The sequence below is a fragment of the Daucus carota genome, chromosome 1 (assembly GCF_001625215.2).
Source record: "Daucus carota subsp. sativus chromosome 1, DH1 v3.0, whole genome shotgun sequence".
NCBI lineage: Eukaryota > Viridiplantae > Streptophyta > Magnoliopsida > Apiales > Apiaceae > Daucus > Daucus carota.
In genome coordinates, this window is record NC_030381.2 from 49,931,747 (window position 1) to 49,951,409 (window position 19,663).

The 19,663-nt window shown below is 35.4% G+C and overlaps 4 protein-coding genes across 5 annotated transcripts; all 4 read left to right on the top strand.

Moving 5' to 3' along the window:
• Positions 1 to 436: 436 nt before the first annotated feature.
• LOC108214038 (putative F-box protein At1g47765) lies at positions 437 to 5,215 on the top strand. Of its 2 annotated transcripts, XM_064085922.1 has the most exons (3): positions 437 to 637; positions 1,349 to 3,371; positions 4,955 to 5,215. In XM_064085922.1, exon 2 carries the CDS (start codon positions 2,188 to 2,190, stop codon positions 3,334 to 3,336), a length of 1,149 nt encoding a protein of 382 aa, XP_063941992.1. In that variant the 5' UTR covers positions 437 to 637; positions 1,349 to 2,187; the 3' UTR covers positions 3,337 to 3,371; positions 4,955 to 5,215. The 2 variants fall into 2 exon arrangements, 1 of the variants encoding a protein (XP_063941992.1); XR_001805472.2 differs by lacking the exon at positions 1,349 to 3,371.
• A 1,901-nt stretch (positions 5,216 to 7,116) lies between these two features.
• LOC108212746 (F-box/kelch-repeat protein At3g23880) lies at positions 7,117 to 10,867 on the top strand. The gene is made up of 2 exons (XM_017384466.2): positions 7,117 to 8,302; positions 10,475 to 10,867. The coding sequence occupies exons 1-2, from the start codon at positions 7,165 to 7,167 to the stop codon at positions 10,498 to 10,500; spliced, it is 1,164 nt and encodes a 387-aa protein (XP_017239955.1). The 5' UTR covers positions 7,117 to 7,164; the 3' UTR covers positions 10,501 to 10,867.
• Positions 10,868 to 12,600: 1,733 nt separating this feature from the next.
• On the top strand, positions 12,601 to 14,227 carry LOC108195033 (F-box/kelch-repeat protein At3g23880). The gene has a single exon (XM_017361973.2). The coding sequence runs from the start codon at positions 12,721 to 12,723 to the stop codon at positions 13,906 to 13,908; it is 1,188 nt and encodes a 395-aa protein (XP_017217462.1). The 5' UTR covers positions 12,601 to 12,720; the 3' UTR covers positions 13,909 to 14,227.
• A 2,836-nt stretch (positions 14,228 to 17,063) lies between these two features.
• On the top strand, positions 17,064 to 18,257 carry LOC108224045 (F-box/kelch-repeat protein At3g23880-like). The gene has a single exon (XM_017398590.1). The coding sequence runs from the start codon at positions 17,064 to 17,066 to the stop codon at positions 18,255 to 18,257; it is 1,194 nt and encodes a 397-aa protein (XP_017254079.1).
• The last annotated feature ends 1,406 nt before the right edge of the window (positions 18,258 to 19,663 follow it).

The following is a 19,663-nucleotide window of genomic DNA, read 5'->3' on the forward strand; positions in this document are numbered from 1 at the left end:
TGTATAATTTAATTTTGGGCTTTTTCAAAAAAATTCAAATTGCAAAATATATTTTTAAAAATATGCAACCTCCTTGGTACCGTCAGGCCGACAGCAACCTAAAATAAACTCCAAAAGCAGCTACGTTTTTCTGACGGATCATTTTGATTATAAATACATTTTAATCTTAATTTTTTGAAAATATATTTAATCACATAATTTATACACTTATTATATCAATTAAATGTTTAAAAAATAAGAGAAATCTTCTATTATAATTTCAAAAGGTCATATTTAAAAGAGTACAATATTTAAAAACTAAATATTTAAACAAATATTTTTTTTGAATAAACCAAAGAAAACTAAGTAAATAAAAATATATAATTATTTTTTTATAATTTGTAAATAAATAAAAAATATTAATTATTAACAAAATTATTCATATACACCACCCACCACGTAAATCCAAGCACCACCACTTCCATGGTAGACTACTTGCAGAAGCTCACAACTCAATACCTTTATACATGTTTCTTTCCCCGGCGACTCGCCGGAAAAACACCGGCCGTGTCGAGCTCTTCGCCGTAAAAACACCGGCGGTGTCGAGCTCTTCACCGGCATCATCAACACCTATCCCTAACCTTCATGATTAAAAGAGGTATGACTCATAATTCATGGTCCTAGACCCTGTGAAATAGATTTTATATATTTCTTATCACATTTGTACTGAATGTTACTTAAACAAATAAATAAATTCCATTCCTAAGTGCATTTCATTTCTTCTTCATTCAATTCCGGTAATTAGAATTATTAACCTGTCCCTCAGGAGAATTATTGATAGCTTGCATTATACTGAATTACGTGAAGGAGTGAATAACGGTGGTTCAAACATGTGAAGTGTAACGTTACGTGTCTATATCGGTCTCCTAATTACATCCCAGATTGTTTATGAGGTTTAATTGTTTACTGTATTTTTTTAGGCATGGACTATTTTAGAAATTGAATTTAAATATTCAGTTACTCATCCGCGTGCCTCCATTTTTTATATTTGAACCCTCGACCTCTTGTTCCGGTAAAATATGCTAAAAATCAAAGGTTTAATTGGCGTAAATTGAGAAAATATGCTCATCTTCTGTTTGACAGTTTATACTTTACACCCATACCTATGACTTATTAATAGAAAATGGCTGCATCAGCCTGAATGTGTATATATGCAACCAGTTCAAGTTTGCTGGGAATTACCTTTATTTTCATAATATCTAGCTTAAATCACTTCTTACGACATTTTTCATTATTATGAAATTAACTTTTTGTTGCAATTTTATGGTGCTTCGCATTTGGTTATGGCAGTTTGCACTGTGTTATGTAGGAATTAAATTATCAGCCTTCGATACTGCATTCACTCAGCTCGTTTCATGCGCGCTTCGACAAATCTTATATACAGCTAATATTTACTATATTAGTATGGGAGAAATGTTGTCATTTATGGAAGATACACCACAGGGAAGTGGGTAAGTACTAAGTTGGTTATTAGATTAATTCCTTTTGTTCACTTATGGAAGATATACCAGAGGGAAATGGGTAAGTACTCCTACATATCTCCTTCCTTTATCTTGCATATAGAAGTCATATATTGATAATACAATTCTTCAAATACTGGTTTATAGAACTACTGATATTATTACATTGGGTATTCACTGGATGTCAGGGAAAGAGACGTTTCTCGTGGGGTTAGAATTTGATCAGACCTGTATCATTGTCAATATCGGAATGATAATGTGATAAAATAAAGTATGTCACATAATTAAGAAGATCGAAGTTCATTAGTTATGAGGTCATTCGGATTTTAGAATTTGCAGGTACAAGCTAATATAACATGTGGGCTTGACGATGCTTGTTAAATAGATAGAGCTTTAAGAATGTCACTTCCTAATTGCTAATGGAGTAGATGTTTTGCCGTCAAAACATTTTGGTTGGCTTTGGGATGAGTCTTGTGATTGATTTCTGTTATTGGATCCGAGAATGAGTTAGTGGTTGGTTCTGAGATCGGTAATAGGAAAAAGGAAGCGACTAATATATATATGGTTGTGTAATATAATGATACGCATATTGATTTTGCGTACGTATCAAATAAGGCAGCAAAGGCCTCATTTCCGCATTTAGGTATTTTAATAGTTAAACTTCAATGTTAGGTTATTTTTCAATAGTATGGCTGTGGGTAAAAAATTGAGAAAAAGGAAGACTACGGCGGCGGATCTGCCAGAGGAAGTAATTCAGAATGAGATCCTTACGCGGCTCCCTATCAAATCAGTGGTACGCTTCAAGTCTGTATCTAAATCATGGCTTTCTTTGTTCTCTGATCCCCTATTTGTAAAAGAACACCACCGTGCTGCTCAAAACCCTGAAGATTATGATTGTCTCATAGCTCAAAAAAACACCAGAATTGCCATTCTTTCTCGATACAAAGAAACATTTCTACTCCCTTTAGCTAATTCCTTTTTAATTGGTTCGATTAACGGTTTAGTTTGTCTCAGAAATGGAAAGAAGTTATTGTTATGGAACCCTGCTATACATCAATTTAAGGAATTGACTATTCCACCCCACAAGTATTCTGTTCTGAGTAACGTCGGATTCGGTTATAATTCAGCAAGTACTGATTACAAGGTTGTTGTTCTGTCAGTGGATAAAAGGTCTGCTACTCTTTACTGCTCTAGTTCCAATTCTTGGATTGATATATCTGTTCCTGATAATGTCTTCCCTAAAGATTGCAATTATCAATTAACTGGTCCAGCTATCATCGCAAAGGATTGTCCCTACTGGACATTTATCAGATATAGTCGGTTTAAGGTTTTTATTGCTCTGAAGTTTGATGCTGGAAGTAACAAGTTCAAGTTGTTGCCTGGACTTCACATTGATGGAGACTTAAGTAGATCTTGTTTTGAGTTTGTTGATATGAAAGATAGCCTTACTTTGATAATGTTTCAAGTTAAATCTTCTATGGTGGGTTTATATTCTTTGGACGAGGAAGATGGATGTTGTGTCTGGAGTAAGATGTACAATGTGGGACCTCTCAATTTTCACCCACTTGTGTCACCGACACAAGGATTTAAATATGGTGATGAGCTTGTATTTCGATATTACGGGGTGTTTTTCTGCTATGATCACGAAACACTTACAAGCAAACGTCTTGTCGGTACAAGTTCTACAAACATACCCCCCTTCGTAAGGTGCTTTAGATATATGCCTAGTTTGGTTTTTCTTAAAGGAATGAAGTCTGCTCACTCAACTACCCAAACTCGTAGACGTGGTCTTTGCTCTAGGACTCCTTTGCGATTACTCAACTCATTACGCGAGTAATCACTTGTTCAAGGCCATTGGTCAGTTTAGACCCTGTAAGTGTTTGATCAAATTTTCATTTAAAAGAATTAGAGGGTTATATGTTATTTTTATTGCTTTATATTTGTGATTTGGAATTCTCTTCTCTTTGTTGATACTCCGGTTTTATTCGTTCCCATACTTTGTAATTGGGGAAGGATTAAGAGTTTGTTAGCTTCATCATGGTGTTTATTTTTGCTTTATCTTAAGCTTTCACATTAGATGTTACTTTTGTTCTCCGTGAGGAAATAAATTAAGCGAAGTGTTGGCTTTAAATCTGAATATCTGATTCTTCATGCTAGGATAAAACATGTCAAGTTTAGTTGATTCACATTGAATTTGTTGAAAAATGTTCCTTGAGCTGAAGCTTCCTAGTCTAGAAGAAGTTTAGACTTGGATTCTCACCATCATTTAAAAGCTTGTCTTGGCTGTATATGGCAATTTTATTCACAGATAAACAAGATAAGCAATGCAAGTCCATTTAACTTTCGGAAACGTTATTTTTTCTATGTACCGACCACTTTGTAAAAGCTAGCTTATTCTTGTGTGCAGGAGTGAAAAAAAAGAGAAAGATAGCGGTCTTGAGATTGAGAGAACTGCTGTGCATTTTAATGTATTACAACTGATAATAAAAATAAGCATTATAAACTTACAATATATCCATGCCTCATTCCACGATGATTTCTAATCTTAATTTTACTCTTTCATCTCTTGTACTTTTAGAAAACAAATAGGTGTCTTTCTGGGATTTAGTCTCACCCATAGATTTAAAACAAAATCTACTTGGTAGGTATCATACTCATTTTGGTTAAGTAATTTTATTTTGTGCATATTCTTAGGGTTTTATGTTCTTTGGATGAGAAGCAATGTGGTATTTGGACTAAGATGTATAGAGTGGGAACACATTCAGTAATCAACTCCTAATATACTCCTAGTAACCTTCGTTCACTTAACTGAAAATCGTATCGAACAATCGAAAAAAATAATTTGGTTCGGTTAACCGGATTACATATTTCGGTTCGTTTTTTTATAGAACTTCTTTCTTTCTTTCTTTCTTTTTTTTAAAAAAATTTGGTTTTTGGTCATTCAGTATTAATCATGTATGATAGAAAAACTGAAAGAAAAAAAAATCGAATTTCTAATATTATATAATAAACATTGATCATAATAAGTTAATAATATTTTTATACTTGTGATGGGGAATACCTGTTACTTTGTCACACTACACTTGTTACAGGGCAAGCTTGCTATTGTTGTTGCTCACATACAAGTTGTAATCAATTTGAAACCTGGACATTACTAAATTACGTGGAACACAAGTCTTGTATGAGCACCTGGGAAATTCTATGTGGGCAGCTACAGGGGGCGGGGTCTGTCCAATGTCCCGAATTTATCTGCCTTTATATTTTAGAATTTTCATGCATTGTTTTTTGTTGATATGTCGATATATAGATACTGAATATGTTGATTTATTTTCTTAGGAACAGTTGTTGGCTATTCAAAAACTAATTTGTAAGAGCTGTGTAAATTTAAGTGGTTATGTGCTAGTGCCATGGCTGTTTTCCAATTTCTAACCTTTACTTCCTAATTTCCTATGCAGAATGACATGAAACATGAGAGGATGGACTTGAATGTGAAAGTCTGAGAAGTAGAAGCACCAAGTTAAAAGTGTATAACTGTTTAAACAAAACTGGACTAGTGGACTGGTATGCAGATGCTTGTTTGATTGAATGTTTTTGATGTTGAATGCAAACTTAAATTTCAATGTAATAATGCAATTTAAACTTGAGTAACATTGTTGGCTTGTTTTTGCTACACAAATGTTTATTTTAGCAAAGTTTCACTGTTTTTGATACATTAAGGTGATTTAGTTTGATTTTCAGTAATAATTGAAATAATAGATTCGGTTCGGTTTGGTAGCATTTTTTTAACATTACGGTTTTGGTAGCATTTTTTGAATATTATGGTTTTGGTTAACCGGAAAAAATTTCGGCTTTGATTTTGGTTAACAAGATGCTCACCCCGGACCTAGTATGTTACAGTCTTGAGCTTCTCACTGGGTTATGTCATTTGCACTCTACTATATAGGACTCAAATATATGAAGTTTGATATAATAGTTCTCTTAGGCACTCTACTAGTATCAAGTATTGTTAACATGATCAGCTTTGATCTACATGTTATGGAGTTATGGTTAGCTGCTATATGAATAAATATTCCCTTTTTACTTACTTTGGTTCCGGTAGAATTATACTGAAAGCGGAAACAGTGCTGATGGTGGAAGCTGATCTGAGAACAACTATTGCCTCTAATTTCTTCGATTCAGGAGTTGAAACCTAAAAGTCCTGCTTTGCACATCCAAACTATGCACTGTTCCTATTTTGTGCATTACACGTAACATAAAGTTCTGACGTATTTTGTTACTTACATTTTCTGATATTTAAGTGTCCAGACTGGGGGTGAACAAAAAACCGATTAACCCGCTAGACCGATCCAAACCGCCTCTTATTTCGGCCGATCAAACCAAACCGTTCGAAACTGAAAGATAATTGGGTTTGAATTTTATAAACCCGAATAGATTGGGTTGGGTAAGGGTTTATAAATTATTAACCCCCACCCAACCCGACCTAACCCGTTTAGATTAGTCTAATTCAATATTAAATTTATAGCAGTCCAAACGTAATTCAACTCATAAACCTTTAACCTAAATCACATATCTAGTTTCTGCGTTTTGTATTCACAAAATTAGGGATGGGTTTGCAATTTGCTATATCATGGTTGTGGTTATTTTCATAATGTCTTCAATGTCATTCCTCTAGCAAGAACTCATCCTGTAAGAAGCCTAATTATCCACAATTATCATCCATACTCAAAATTTTAGAATTATATTAGCAATACCTAATGACAGAGTAACAAGTTAAACTTTTAATACAAGAAGCAGTGCTACTACTTTACTAGATACCTGGACTGACTAAATTCTGTAATACCAGCACATTCAATACCAGGCATCAGTCTAACATTGTTTTGATTTGTAGTCGACGAGCTTATGAAGCTAATCTCCATTCTGTTTTCCAGCCGCAACTTTCAACAGTAGAAATTGAAATAATAGTCCGACCTTAGAACCTTTTTGGAATCCATCCAGTGTCTGCTCTATCCTATTGGCAACAACTTGTTCAACATGCATTGTCTCAGAAGAATGCATTCACCAGGGCTCATCATATGTGTAGAGAAATAAACTCGCGACTTCACAACAGAGCATGGCGTAATCACACGACTTTACGGGTAAAAGAGTCTTGCTAACTTGGTTGATGGTAGGAGCTCATTTGCTTCTATTTGATTAGGAAATTTCTAGATAAGTATGCTTACCTTGTTAACACTCATTTGAGTAGCTGAATTATTTTGTTACTTTTTCTATAATATTAATTATCCAATCTTATCCAAAGAATTCGAAGAGTTTAATTGCTCTGACACGTAAGATAACACTTCATTAGAAACAGAAGAAAGATGACCTCGTTGACTTTGGGCACACAATTTAAGGTTCATTGACCGCATAACTACATGATTTATTTTTAAAAAGAAAAAATAAAAAAATAAATTTCGAAAGTAGATGGTTAATGCACCTAAAGTTACATGCCCAAACTCAATTAACTCATTTAATTTGGGATGGACGTAGTAAATCAACTTAAATAAACACATCATTTGCTCCGTAATTTTCGAGCACAATTTTCGTAAATTTGATTCACATTTTGTCTAAACAAAACCGCTAGATATACACTAGCACAAAAGGACTTCAGGAAACTAAAACAAAGGCCATGGGTCAAAACGTCAAAAAGAAGATCACGGCGGCGCAGCTGCCGGAGGAGCTGATCCGGGAGGAGATCCTTACACGACTCCCGATAAAGTCGGCGGTGCGTTTCAAAATCGTATCTAAATCATGGCTCTCTCTATTTTCCGACCCTAATTTCGTGAAAAAGCATCTCAAATACAACTCTTCTCAAAACCCTAATGACTACGACTGTCTGGTGGCTGCTAAACACAGCAGAATCGTCGTTCTCTCTCGCTACAAAGAAACGTTTGTGCTGCCTTCCGATAATTACGAGATGGTTGGTTCTGTTCAGGGCTTAATTTGTCTCCGTCGCGACAAAAAGTTGTCGTTATGGAACCCTGCTATTCATCAGTCCAGGGAGTTCACTCTTCCGACAGAACATCTTGAACGTCATGGTGATCTGAGCCGCATCGGACTCGGTTTCGATCATACATGTAATGATTACAAGGTGGTTGTCTGCTATGTGTCGGGTGATTCTCGGTATGGTTGTGTTTACTCGGGGAATTCTGATTCGTGGAGCGATGTGTTTGTTCCTGATAATGTGTTTTTCAGAACTAAAAAAAAGGACTGGGAGAAGCATGGACCCGAAATTATTGTTAAGGACTGTCCTCATTGGACATGCCGCACGTATCTGTCTAATAATGGGTTTGTTCGATCTGTGATTGTCGTGAAGTTTGAGATGGGGAGTAATGAATTTAAGTTGTTGCCGGAGTTTAAGTTTGATGCAAGTGAACAGAATCGGGAACGTGGCAAGCACTTTGCACTTGTAACTATGAATGATTGTCTTACTTTGATGGCGTATAAGCCGTCTAAAGAGAGTGTTGTGGATGTTTATTCATTGGACGAGGAGGGTTCGTTTGTTTGGAGTAAAATGTATAGTGTTGGACCTCTTGATCTTTATACCCATTATTTGGACTTAACACAGGGTTTTAGGCATGGGGGAGAGTTTGTATGTCATAGTTGCGGAAATTTTGTCTGCTATGATCCCAAAAAAAAAACAGTCAAGCGACTTGCTGGTACTACTTCTCATATGAATCTGGGAAGCTGCTTTACATATGTGCCTAGTTTGGTTTACCTTCAAGGAATGAAGACTGTTCATGTGCAAACCCAAGCTCGTATATCTGGTAATACTTTCAGAACTCCGCGAAGATTGATTAATTCACTAAGGGGATGATATTTTGCTCAAGGTTGACCAGAAGTTTAGACTATTTTAATGTCTGACTAAATGTTTAGTTAGACAATTAATCAATAGTAGACAGACTGATCCTTTGCTTGACCACCACTGGCTGTTTAGACTATTTTAGTGTTCCGTGATCAGTTAAACTGCTTCAAATTTAGAGTTCCGGTTTGGTAACTATGTGCCTTTTGGACTTCTTTTTTTTCCTTGATCCTTAGGTTCTGTTTGTGGGCATATTATGGAACTGGGAAATTATTACTACCAGTTTCTTGGTTTCTTCTATATTAATGTCATATATTGATTTTGCCCTCACTTTTTTTCCTAGCTACTATTGCTTTGAAACATAAGAAGTATCTATATATAGTTTCTAAATTGACTTCAAGTTCGATGAACATGGCATGTCATGGGTTGACATTATACCTATATGCTGTATGTTGGTTTAATATAGATTATATCAAATATCTGCTCTTCATAATGTCAATTTGATCAATTCTTAAGTACGGATAAACCACTATGATGGATTTGTGGTGAATAAAGATTAAAGAAGCAATCAACAATAAGAAATTTGCATGACTATGTAATTAGCTCTCAAGTTGTAAATTCACCTCAATAAATTATTCTGTATACTTGTGAAGTTTGAAGTAGTTGTGATGATAAATGTTTCTTTTCTAAGCTATTGAATAAGTACCAATTTATGCATAGACTATTCTGACCTTAATCTTTATTCACCACAAATCATAAAAGCAGCACATATTTGGTAGAGACAGATTCTTAAAGAATGTAGGACACTACATCTGAACCAGTGATGATAGTAGAAGCTGCTATTAACCTGACCATTTTCTTTAGTTACTGAGATTTTGGAGGAATCATGATGCACCCGGTAACAGTGACGATGGTGGAAGTTGATCTAAACACAACTGTCCCCTATAATTTCTTTAATATAGAAGGTGTCGAAGCCTAAAGTCCTGATTTATACTACAAAACTATGCAGTGTTACCATTTTGTGCAATTACATGTAACATGAAGCTTTAACATTATTTTATTAATAAATATTGGATGTTACCGGACCAAAACCCCCCAAGCATTTGTCTTGCATTGTTTTGATTTGTAGTCGAGGACCTTATCAAGTTATTATCTATTTTGTTCACTAGCCATAACTTTCAAGACTAGGACATGAGATGTTTTGATTTGTAGTTAAGGACCTTATCAAGTTATTATCTATTTTGTTCACCAGCCATATATTTCAAGACGAGGAGATGAGATAGTAGTTCAAACTTAGATCCATTTAGGAAATCATCCATCAGTGCTATTTTATTAGTAGAGCTCATACTTCTACTTGGATCAGCAAATATATAATCCTTACCTAGTTAGGGACTGTCGATACTTTAATATGTTTATTTGGGCTTAAACACTAGAAATGCTAACTGGTAGCATTTTATCATCCAACTCAATAAACTGACCATTATTACTGATTTAGTTTCAGCTTCTCTGGTCTTTCCTAATATCTATGGTCTTTTAAATGTATCAAAAACCTTTAACTTCTTTTTTATGTAAGTGATGAAAGCTCAATAGCTATCACTTCTCTTATAGAATTAAATGTGGAGTACTTCCAGTGCTGTATTTCGACCTATTCTCTGGGTTATGTCATTTGCACTCTACTATATAGGACTCAAATATATGAAGTTTGATATAGTTGTTCTCTTAGGCACTCTACTAGTATCAAGTATTGATAACATGATCAGCTTTGATCATATTATGGAGTTGTTAGCTGCCATAAGACTAAATATCCCCTTTTTAGTTACTTTGGTTCCGGTAGAATTACACTGCATCCGGAAACACTGCTGATGGTGGAAGCTGATCTGAGAACAACTATTCACTCTAATTTCTTCGATTCAGGAGTTGAAGCCTAAAGTCCAGATTTGCACATCCAAACTATGCACTATTCCCATTTTGTGCATATACATGTCACATAAAGTTATGACATATTTTGTTAATTACATTTTCTGGTATTTAAGTGTCCAGACTGAAAACCTGACGGTTTTTTTCCTGGCATCAGTCTGACATTGTTTTGGTTTGTAGTCGACGAGCTTATGAAGTTAATCTCCATTCTGTTTTGTAGCCGCAACTTTAAAGACTAGGAAATGAAATAATAGTCCGACCTCAGAATCTTTTGAGAATCCATCCAGTGTCTGCTCTATCCTATTGGCAACAACTTGTTGAATATGCATTGTCTCAAAAGAATGCAGTCACCAGGGCTCATCATATTTGGAGAGAAATAAACTCGCGGCTTCAGGACAGAGCCTTGCGTGATCCCACGGCTTTATGGGTAAAAGAGTATTGCTTGATCAGGCCAAGTCATTAATGCTAACTTGGTTGATGCTAGGAGCTCATTTACTTGTACTATTTGATACCCTTGCCAAGTTAACACTTATTTGAGTAGCTGAATTATTTTCTTATTGGTGCTGGGGTGCCTAGCAGCATTGCTTTATGAGTAATCCGTCACTTGGCTCTTTTATTCACACATTGGCTACTCGCGGACCTGTGAGTCTGTGTCTGCGCCATTGTTCCTAGCTATTTATTTATTGGAGTAGTTTACGAATTACGAGAGATAATAAAATGACGAAGCACATAAATTTTTCAACTCCCTAATAGATAAATAAATGAACGAGTACGATTGAATAGTTCAGTGATCACTCTATTAAAGACGTAATCTTATAATATGTGTAATTATGGGCTATATATTAAAAATATTATTATCATTAATATTTTTATTATAGTAATTGTAGAGTTTAAAGAGTTTTAATAAATATTGACAACATACGAGATTGATATTTTTTTTAGGAAAAAATGATTTTTTGAATAGAGTGAGAATTTTTACAGAAGTATTTATATAGATTTTATTTGAGATATCGTTTATTCAATTTTAGCTAAAATTTTAGAAGAATTAGGAATTCTTCCAACACTTAAAATGCAAAAGGGAAAATAGATTTTTTTGCCACTCAACTTATAGTGTTTTTAGAAACTTACCACCCAACTAATTTTTTTATTCTTTTAGTCACTAATGTTAGGTTTGGTTTTGTTTTTAACCACAAGCTTAGGTTTGGATTTGATTACTAGCATTATGATGATTTTTTGTATCATCATTTATACATAGTGATAGTATCTAATATTTTGATGATGTGTCGTATGTTTATATCCTTATATATAGCAATAGTAATATAAAATGAGCCGATGAAAAATTAAAATCAGGAATAATAATAATTAGATTCTAAAAATTCAATAAATCATGAATATGAAATCAATGACTTCAAACAATTCACCCTCTCTCATAAGATAAAGTGTAATTGAGTGATATGACGCATCATCTTTCGCTATTAAACTTTCAATGGACTAGCTCAGTCTAAGATCTTTCGTAAATTTATCTTCAAAAATTTTAATAACTTTATTTTATTACAATTTTCGAGATAAATAAATAGAGAGGAAAACTTAATTATCGATGATTGTCCTCTATATATAATGCATCATTTTATATTATTATTACTCCCTGCGTCCCTCTCATTAGTTTACAAATTTTCTCTAGTGCTTAGCATGTATTTAAGATTTTTTATAAAACATAGTTTCATAACTTATTTTTGTGTGTAAAAATTCAAACGCTGAATTTTCATTCGGAAGAAAAAATTAAAGTTATATATGAAACTACATCTTTTAAAGGCCATATAATGGGTGTAAAATTCTTATCATCCAAGTTAAGCGACCTTGAAGACATAAAAAATAGTACATATAAGAATACAAACATATATCAAATCATCAAAATATTACCGACTACCACTATATTTTAATAATGATACACATAAAATGTAATGCTGATAATCAAATCTGAACCCACCTTCAGCGACAAAAAAAAGAGCTAAATCTAACACTAGTGAGTAAAATAAAAAAAATTATAATTCAGTGGTTAGTTTCTAAAAACGCAATAAGTTTAGTGACAAAAAAATTATCATAATGCTGGTAATCAAATCCAAACCTAAGTTGATGGCTAAAAATAAAACCAAACCTAAGATTAATGACTAAAAGAATAAAAAAATTAGTTGGATGGTAAGTTTCTAAAAACACTATAAGTTGAGTGGCAAAAAAATCTATTTTCCCAATTCAAAATGAAAAACTAGCAGAAACAGAAGAAATTAATTCGATACTTATTGCAGGAGTTAGCTTCAGAAAAAATAATTAACATAAATAAGCACATGTTTTGCTCCGTCATTTTCGAGCACAATTTTCGCATTTTTGATTCACATCTTGTCAGAACAGAGCAGGTACATATACACTAGCACAAATTGCCCAAGCCTCCAGGAAAACAAAACAAAGGCGATGGGTCAAAACGTCAAGAAGAAGATCACGCCGGCGCAGCTGCCGGAGGAATTGGTCCGGGAGGAGATTCTCACACGACTCCCGATAAAATCGGCGGTGCGTTTCAAAATCGTGTCCAAATCTTGGCTCTCTCTTTTCTCCGACCCTAATTTCTGGAAAAAGCATCTCACTCGCAACTCTTCTCAAAACCCTAATGACTACGACTGTCTCGTGGCTGCTAAACACCGCAGAGTCGTCGTTCTCTCTCGCTACAAAGAAACATTTGTACTGCCTTCCGATAATTACGAGGTGGTTGGTTCTGTTCAGGGCTTAATTTGTCTCCGCCGTGCCAAAAAATTGTCGTTATGGAACCCTGCTATTCATCAGTCCAGGGAGTTCACTCTTCCGGCACAACATCAAGAACGTCATGCTGATCCGAGCCACATTGGACTCGGTTTCGATCACCCATCGAATGATTACAAGGTGGTTGTCTGCTATGTGTCGGGTGATTCTCGGTATGGTTGTGTTTACTCGGGGAATTCTGATTCGTGGAGCGATGTGTTTGTTCCTGATAATGTGTTTTTCAGAACTGAAAAAAAGGACTGGGAGAAGCGCGGACCCAAGACTATTGCTAAGTACTGTCCTTATTGGAAATGCCGTACGTATCTGTCTAATGATGTGCATGTTCGATCTTTGGCTGTCATGAAGTTCGATGTGGGGAGTAATGAATTCAAGTTGTTGCCTGAATTTGAGTTTGGTGCAAGTGAACAGAATTGGGACCATGGCAAGCGCTATGCACTAGTCACTCTGAATGATTGTCTTACTTTGATGACGTATAAGCCGTCTAAAGATAGTGTTGTGAATGTTTATTCATTGGACGAGGAAGGTTTGTGTGTTTGGAGTAAAATTTATAGTGTTGGACCTCTTGATCTTGATACCCATCATTTGGACTTGTCACAGGGTTTTAGGTATGGGGGAGAGTTTGTATGTCATTTTTGCGGAAATTTTGTCTGCTATGATCCCCAAACAAATACAGTCAACCGACTTGCTGGTAGTACTTCTCATTTGAATCTGATAAGCTGCTTTCCGTATGTGCCTAGTTTGGTTTACCTTCAAGGAATGAAGACTGTTCATATGCAAACCCAAGCTCGTATATCTGGTAACACTTTCAGAACTCCTCGACGATTGATTAATTCACTAAGGGGATGATATGTTGCTCAAGGTCGACCAGCAGTTTAGACTATTTTAATGTCTGACTAAATGTTTAGTTAGACAATTAATCATTCAGTAAACAGACAGATCTTTTGTTTGACCTCAACTAGCCGTTTAGACTATTTTAGTGTTCCATGATCAGTTAAACCACTTCAAATTTAGAGTCCCGATTTGGTAACTATGTGCCTTTTGGACTTCTTGTTTTCCTTAGATCCTTAGGTTCTGTTTGTAGTCATAGTATGGAATTGGGAACATATTACTACTAGTTTCGTGGTTTCTTCTATATTAATGTCGCCCTCACTTTCTTTCCTAGCTACTATTGCTTTGAAACATAAGAAGTATCTATATATGGTTTCTAAATTGACTACAAGTTCGATAAACATGGCATGAATGGCTTGACATTATATTTATATGCTGTCTGTTGAATTAAATCATGAAATATTTGCTCTTGAATGTGTCAATTTGATCAATTTTAAGTAGGGGTAAACCACTATGATGAATTTGTGGTGAATAAAGAAGCAATCTGAAAATAAGAAATTTGTATGTCTATGTTGGGATCATAATTAGCTCTCAAGTTGTAAATCACCTCAATAAATTATCCTGTATACTTGCGAAGTTTGAAGTAGTTGTGATGATAAATGTTTCTTGCGTATAGCTATTGGATTAGTACCATTTTATGCACATAAGTGTTCATCAGAAATGATTGTGTTGGTCCTAATCTTTGAATTTACAGAAAGTGCAAATATATTTACGAATTATCTATATATATTTCATTACTTGATGACGTATATCCAGATTTTAGAATTGACCTTCTACTTTAGTCATGCTTCTCGTGCCCTGTGTTGTGAAGTATTATCCACTTGGAAAAAAAAACAAAAAAAAACAAAAGAGTAGTACGAATATAGGAGACTCTCTGGGTAAAAATTGGGTACCATGCCTATAAAAGGTATTATATCCACAATGAAGTTCAACCTTATACATTAAAGCAATCATAAAAGCAGAACATATTATGTAGAGATGGATTGTTAAAGAATGCAGGACACTACATTCTGAAACAGTGATGGTAGTAGAAGTTGATATTAGCCTAACCGTCTTCTTTAGTTACTTATATTCTGGAGGAATTATGCTGCACCGAAACTGGCCCCTATTATTTCTTTAATATAGAAGGTGTCAAAGCCTCAAGTCCTGATATATACTACCAAATTTGGCAGTGTTTCCGGTTTTTGCAATTACATGTAACATGAAGCTTTAACATTATTTTATTAATAACTATCGGATGCTACCGGACCAAATCCCCCTAGCATTTGTCTCGCATTGTTTCGTTTTGTGGTCGAGGACCTTATCAGTATTATCTATTTTGTTCACGAGCCATAACTTTCAAGGCTAGAAAATGAGATGTTTTGATTTGTAGTCAAGAACCTTATCAAGTTATTATCTATTTTGTTCACCAGCCATATATTTGACGAGGAGATGAGATAGTAGTCCGAACTTAAATCTGTTTAGGAATTTATCCAGTTCTAGCTCATCAGTGCTATTTTAACTGATGTTAGTAGAGCTCATACTTCTACTTGGATTAGCAAATATCCTTACCTAGTTAGGGACTGCTGATACTTTAATATGTTTATTTGGGCTTAAACACTAGAAATGCTAACTGCTAGCATGTTATTATCCAACTCAATAAACTGACTGTAATTACTGATTCAGTTTCAGCTTCTCTGGTCTTTTAAATGTATCAAAATCCTGTTAATTCTTTCTTATGTAAGTGATGAAAGCTCAATAGCTATCACTTCTCTTACAGAATTAAATGTGGAGTACTTCCGGTACAATATTGAGACCTATTGTTTTAGGGAAGCTTAAAACCAAAGATTCTGCAATATTGGTTCAGTAATTTAGTGTGTGTTTTGAGTCTTGGACTTGATTCCATACTTTTGATGCAGGTTTATTACAACTGGTGCAAACCATCCTATCTAGATTTTTTAGGCAGCAGAATATGTCCTTGTTTCTTCCTTCATCAATATTTATCGTTCTTTTCCAACTCCGGCTTTCACACGTATTTTATGCTATCTCACCTCTTTTTGGAGAAGCCAGATGCAACTTAGGACTTGGGAGTGTCTGGTAAATGCTAATTTATCATTGAACTGCAATATCTAAGTGCATTGTTTTTGTAAACATAGGTGATCGGAGTATCAAATTATCAATGTTGGGTCGGACAGGAGGATCTGCATCCAGTCTGACACTCTGACAGCTTTACATGCTCTACTGCCTCGGTGTATATACTTCTAGTTCAATTATAAGCCACTTTCATCTAAATGTCTCTTCTCCGGGTCATAGATACCCGAAAACCCTCGAGGACCAAGTTTATCTTCATCATGTCTCTGCCATATATCCTAAAGAGAAGCAGAGTACTTGTTTTGTTTTCTTAGAGAATATTAGTATTCATTAAACTCACCCCCAACTTATCATATCTCCTATCCTCAAAAATATTCTGAGAGTTTATTTTTAAACTCAGATACCTCTTTGTAGTATTGGCAACATGTTCAATATGCATCGTCTCAAAAGAATGCAGTCACCAGGGCAGGGCTCATCATATTTGGGGAGAAATATACCCGCGACTTCACGATGAAGCCCTGCGTAATGACACGACTTTATGGGTAAAAGAGTCTTGCTAGATCCCTGCGTAATCACACGACTTTTATTTGAGTAATCTGTCACTTGCCTCTTTTATCCACACTTTCGAGCGAAAATTTTCCACATTTTTTAATAACGGATTTTCTAGTGTCTGTCGATGAGCACACACTAACAATCACTCTCATTAATAATCATGAATGTCCCCTGCATACACAAAAATCATGACCAACAAAGATCCTCCACCTCATTAGAAAGACCCTTTTTATAATATTATTCATCCAATTTTTGCCAAAAAATTTGAATAGTTGTCGTTGCTCTAACCCAGTTAACACTTCATTAGAAACGGAAGAAATATTAGGAGTTGGCTTCAGAAAGAATAATCAACTTCAATAAACAAACACATCTTTTGCTCCGTCATTTTCGAGCACAATTTCGTAATCTTGATTCACATTTTGTCAAAACAGAGCAGGTACATATACACTATCACAACCAACCCCAGATTCCAGGAAACTAAAACAAAGGCGATGGCTCCAAACGTCAAGAAGAAGAAGATCACGCCGGCGCAGCTGCCGGAGGAATTGGTCCGGGACGAGATCCTCGCACGACTCCCGATAAAGTCGGCGGTGCGTTTCAAAGTCGTGTCCAAATCTTGGCTCTCTATATTCTCCGACTCTAATTTCTTGAAAAAGCATCTCTCTCGCAACTCTTCTCAAAACCCTAATGACTACGACTGTCTCGTGGCTGCTAAACACAGAAGAGTCGTCGTTCTCACTCGCTACAAAGAAACATTTGTCCTGCCTCTCGATAATTACGAAATGGTTGGTTCTGTTCAGGGCTTAGTTTGTCTCCGCAGTGCCAAGAAGTTGTCGTTATGGAACCCTGCTATTCATCAGTCCAGGGAGTTTACTCTTCCGACACAACATCAAGAACGTCATGCTGATCTGAGCCACATTGGACTCGGTTTCGATCACGCATCGAATGATTACAAGGTGGTTGTCTGCTATGTGTCGGGTGATTCTCGGTATGGTTGTGTTTACTCGGGGAAATCTGATTCGTGGAGCGATGTGTTTGTTCCTGATAATGTGCTTTTTAGAACTGAAAAAATGCCATGGGATCATAAGCGCGGACCCGAGACTATTGTTAAGAACTGTCCTTATTGGAAATGCGATACGTATATGTCTAATAATGACGATGTTCGATCTGTGGCTGTCATGAAGTTTGATGTGGGGAGTAATGAATTCAAGTTGTTGCCTGAGTTTGAGTTTGATGCAAGTGAACAGAATTGGGAACGTGGCAAGCTTTATGCACTAGTCACTATGAATGATTGTCTTACTTTGATGACGTATAACACGTCTAAAGATAGTGTTGTGGATGTTTATTCATTGGACGAGGAGGGTTCGTGTGTTTGGAGTAAAATGTATAGTGTTGGACCTCTTGATCTTTATACCCATTATTTGCACTTGTTACAGGGTTTTAGGTATGGGGGAGAGTTTGGATGCCATAATTACGGAACTTTTGTCTGCTGTGATCCCGAAAGAAATACAGTCAAGCGACTTGCTGGTACTACATCTCATTTGAATCTGATAAGCTGCTTTCCGTACGTGCCTACTTTGGTTTACCTTCAAGGAATGAAGAGTGTTTATATGCAAACCCAAGCTCGTATATCTGGTAACACTTTCAGAACTCCTCGACGATTGATTAATTCACTAAGGGGATGATATTTTGCTCAAGGTCGACCAGCAATTTGGACAATTTTAATGTCTGACTAAATGTTTAGTTAGACAATTAATCATTCAGTAAACAGACAGATCTTTTGCTTGACCTCAACTGGCCGTTTAGACTATTTTAGTGTTCCATGATCAGTTAAACTACTACAAATTTAGATTCCCGATTTGGTAACTATGTGCCTTTTGGACTTCTTTTTTTCCTTGATACTTAGGTTCTGTTTGTGTGCATATTATGGATTGGGAAAGTATTACTACTAGTTTCGTGGTTTCTTCTATATGAATGTCATATATTGATTTTGCCCTCACTTTTTTTCCTAGCTACTATTGCTTTGAAACATAAGAAGTATCTATATATGGTTTCTAAATTGACTACAAGTTTGCTGAACATGGCTTGACATTATATCTATATGCTGTATCTTAGTTTAATTTAGATCATCAAATATCTGCTCTTGATTATACCAGTTTGATCAATTCTTATGTAGGGGTAAATCACTATGATGAATTTGTGTGAATAAAGAAGCAATCTAATATAAGAAAATTGCATGTCTATGTTAGGATCCTATTTAGCTCTCAAGTTGTAAATTCACCATAATAAATTATCCTGTATACTTGCGAAGTTTGAAGTATTTGTGATTATACAACCAAACTATGCAGTCTTACCATTTTGGATGTTACTGGACCAGAATGCCCCTAGGCCCTAGCCTTTGTCTCGCATTGTTATGATTTGAAGTCGAGGACCTTATTAAGTTATTAGTATCTATTTTTTTTCTCCAGCCATAACTTTCAAGGCTAGGAAGAGGTGTTTTGATTTGTAGTTAAGGACCTTATCAAGTTATTATCTATTTTCTTCACCAGCCATATATTTCAAGACAAGGAGATGAGATAGGAGTCCGAACATAGATCTATTTAGGAATTCATCTAGTTCTAGCTCATCAGTGCTATTTTGACTGATGTTAGTAGAGCTCATACTTCTACTTGGGTTAGCAATATATAATCCTTACCTAGTAAGTGACTGTCGATACTTTAATATGTTTATTTGGGCTTAAACACTGGAAATGCTAACTGCTAGCATGTTATCATCCAACTCAATAAACTGACTGTTTTACTGATTCAGTTTCAGCTCTCTGGTCTTTCCTAATATCACTGGTCTGTTAAATGTATTAAAATCCTGTTACTTCTTTCTTATGTAAGTGGTGAAAGCTCAATAGCTATCCCTTCTCTTACAGAATTAAATGTGGAGTACTTCCAGTGCGGTATTTAGACCTATTGTTTTAGGGATGCTTAAAACCAAAGATTCTGCACCATTGGTTGAGTAATTTAGTGTGTGTCTTGAGTCTTGGACTTGTTTTCATACTTTTGGTGCAGGTATATTACAACTGGTGAAAACTATCCTTAGA

Bases quoted from the DNA above. Each gene is read 5' to 3' on its own strand.
- LOC108195033 (XM_017361973.2), top strand. From the start codon at position 12,721: ATGGGTCAAAACGTCAAGAAGAAGATCACGCCGGCGCAGCTGCCGGAG.
- LOC108214038 (XM_064085922.1), top strand. From the start codon at position 2,188: ATGGCTGTGGGTAAAAAATTGAGAAAAAGGAAGACTACGGCGGCGGAT.
- LOC108224045 (XM_017398590.1), top strand. From the start codon at position 17,064: ATGGCTCCAAACGTCAAGAAGAAGAAGATCACGCCGGCGCAGCTGCCG.
- LOC108212746 (XM_017384466.2), top strand. From the start codon at position 7,165: ATGGGTCAAAACGTCAAAAAGAAGATCACGGCGGCGCAGCTGCCGGAG. The intron at 8,303-10,474 runs GTAATACTTTCA...TCTGTTTTGTAG, and splicing joins AACCCAAGCTCGTATATCTG to CCGCAACTTTAAAGACTAGG.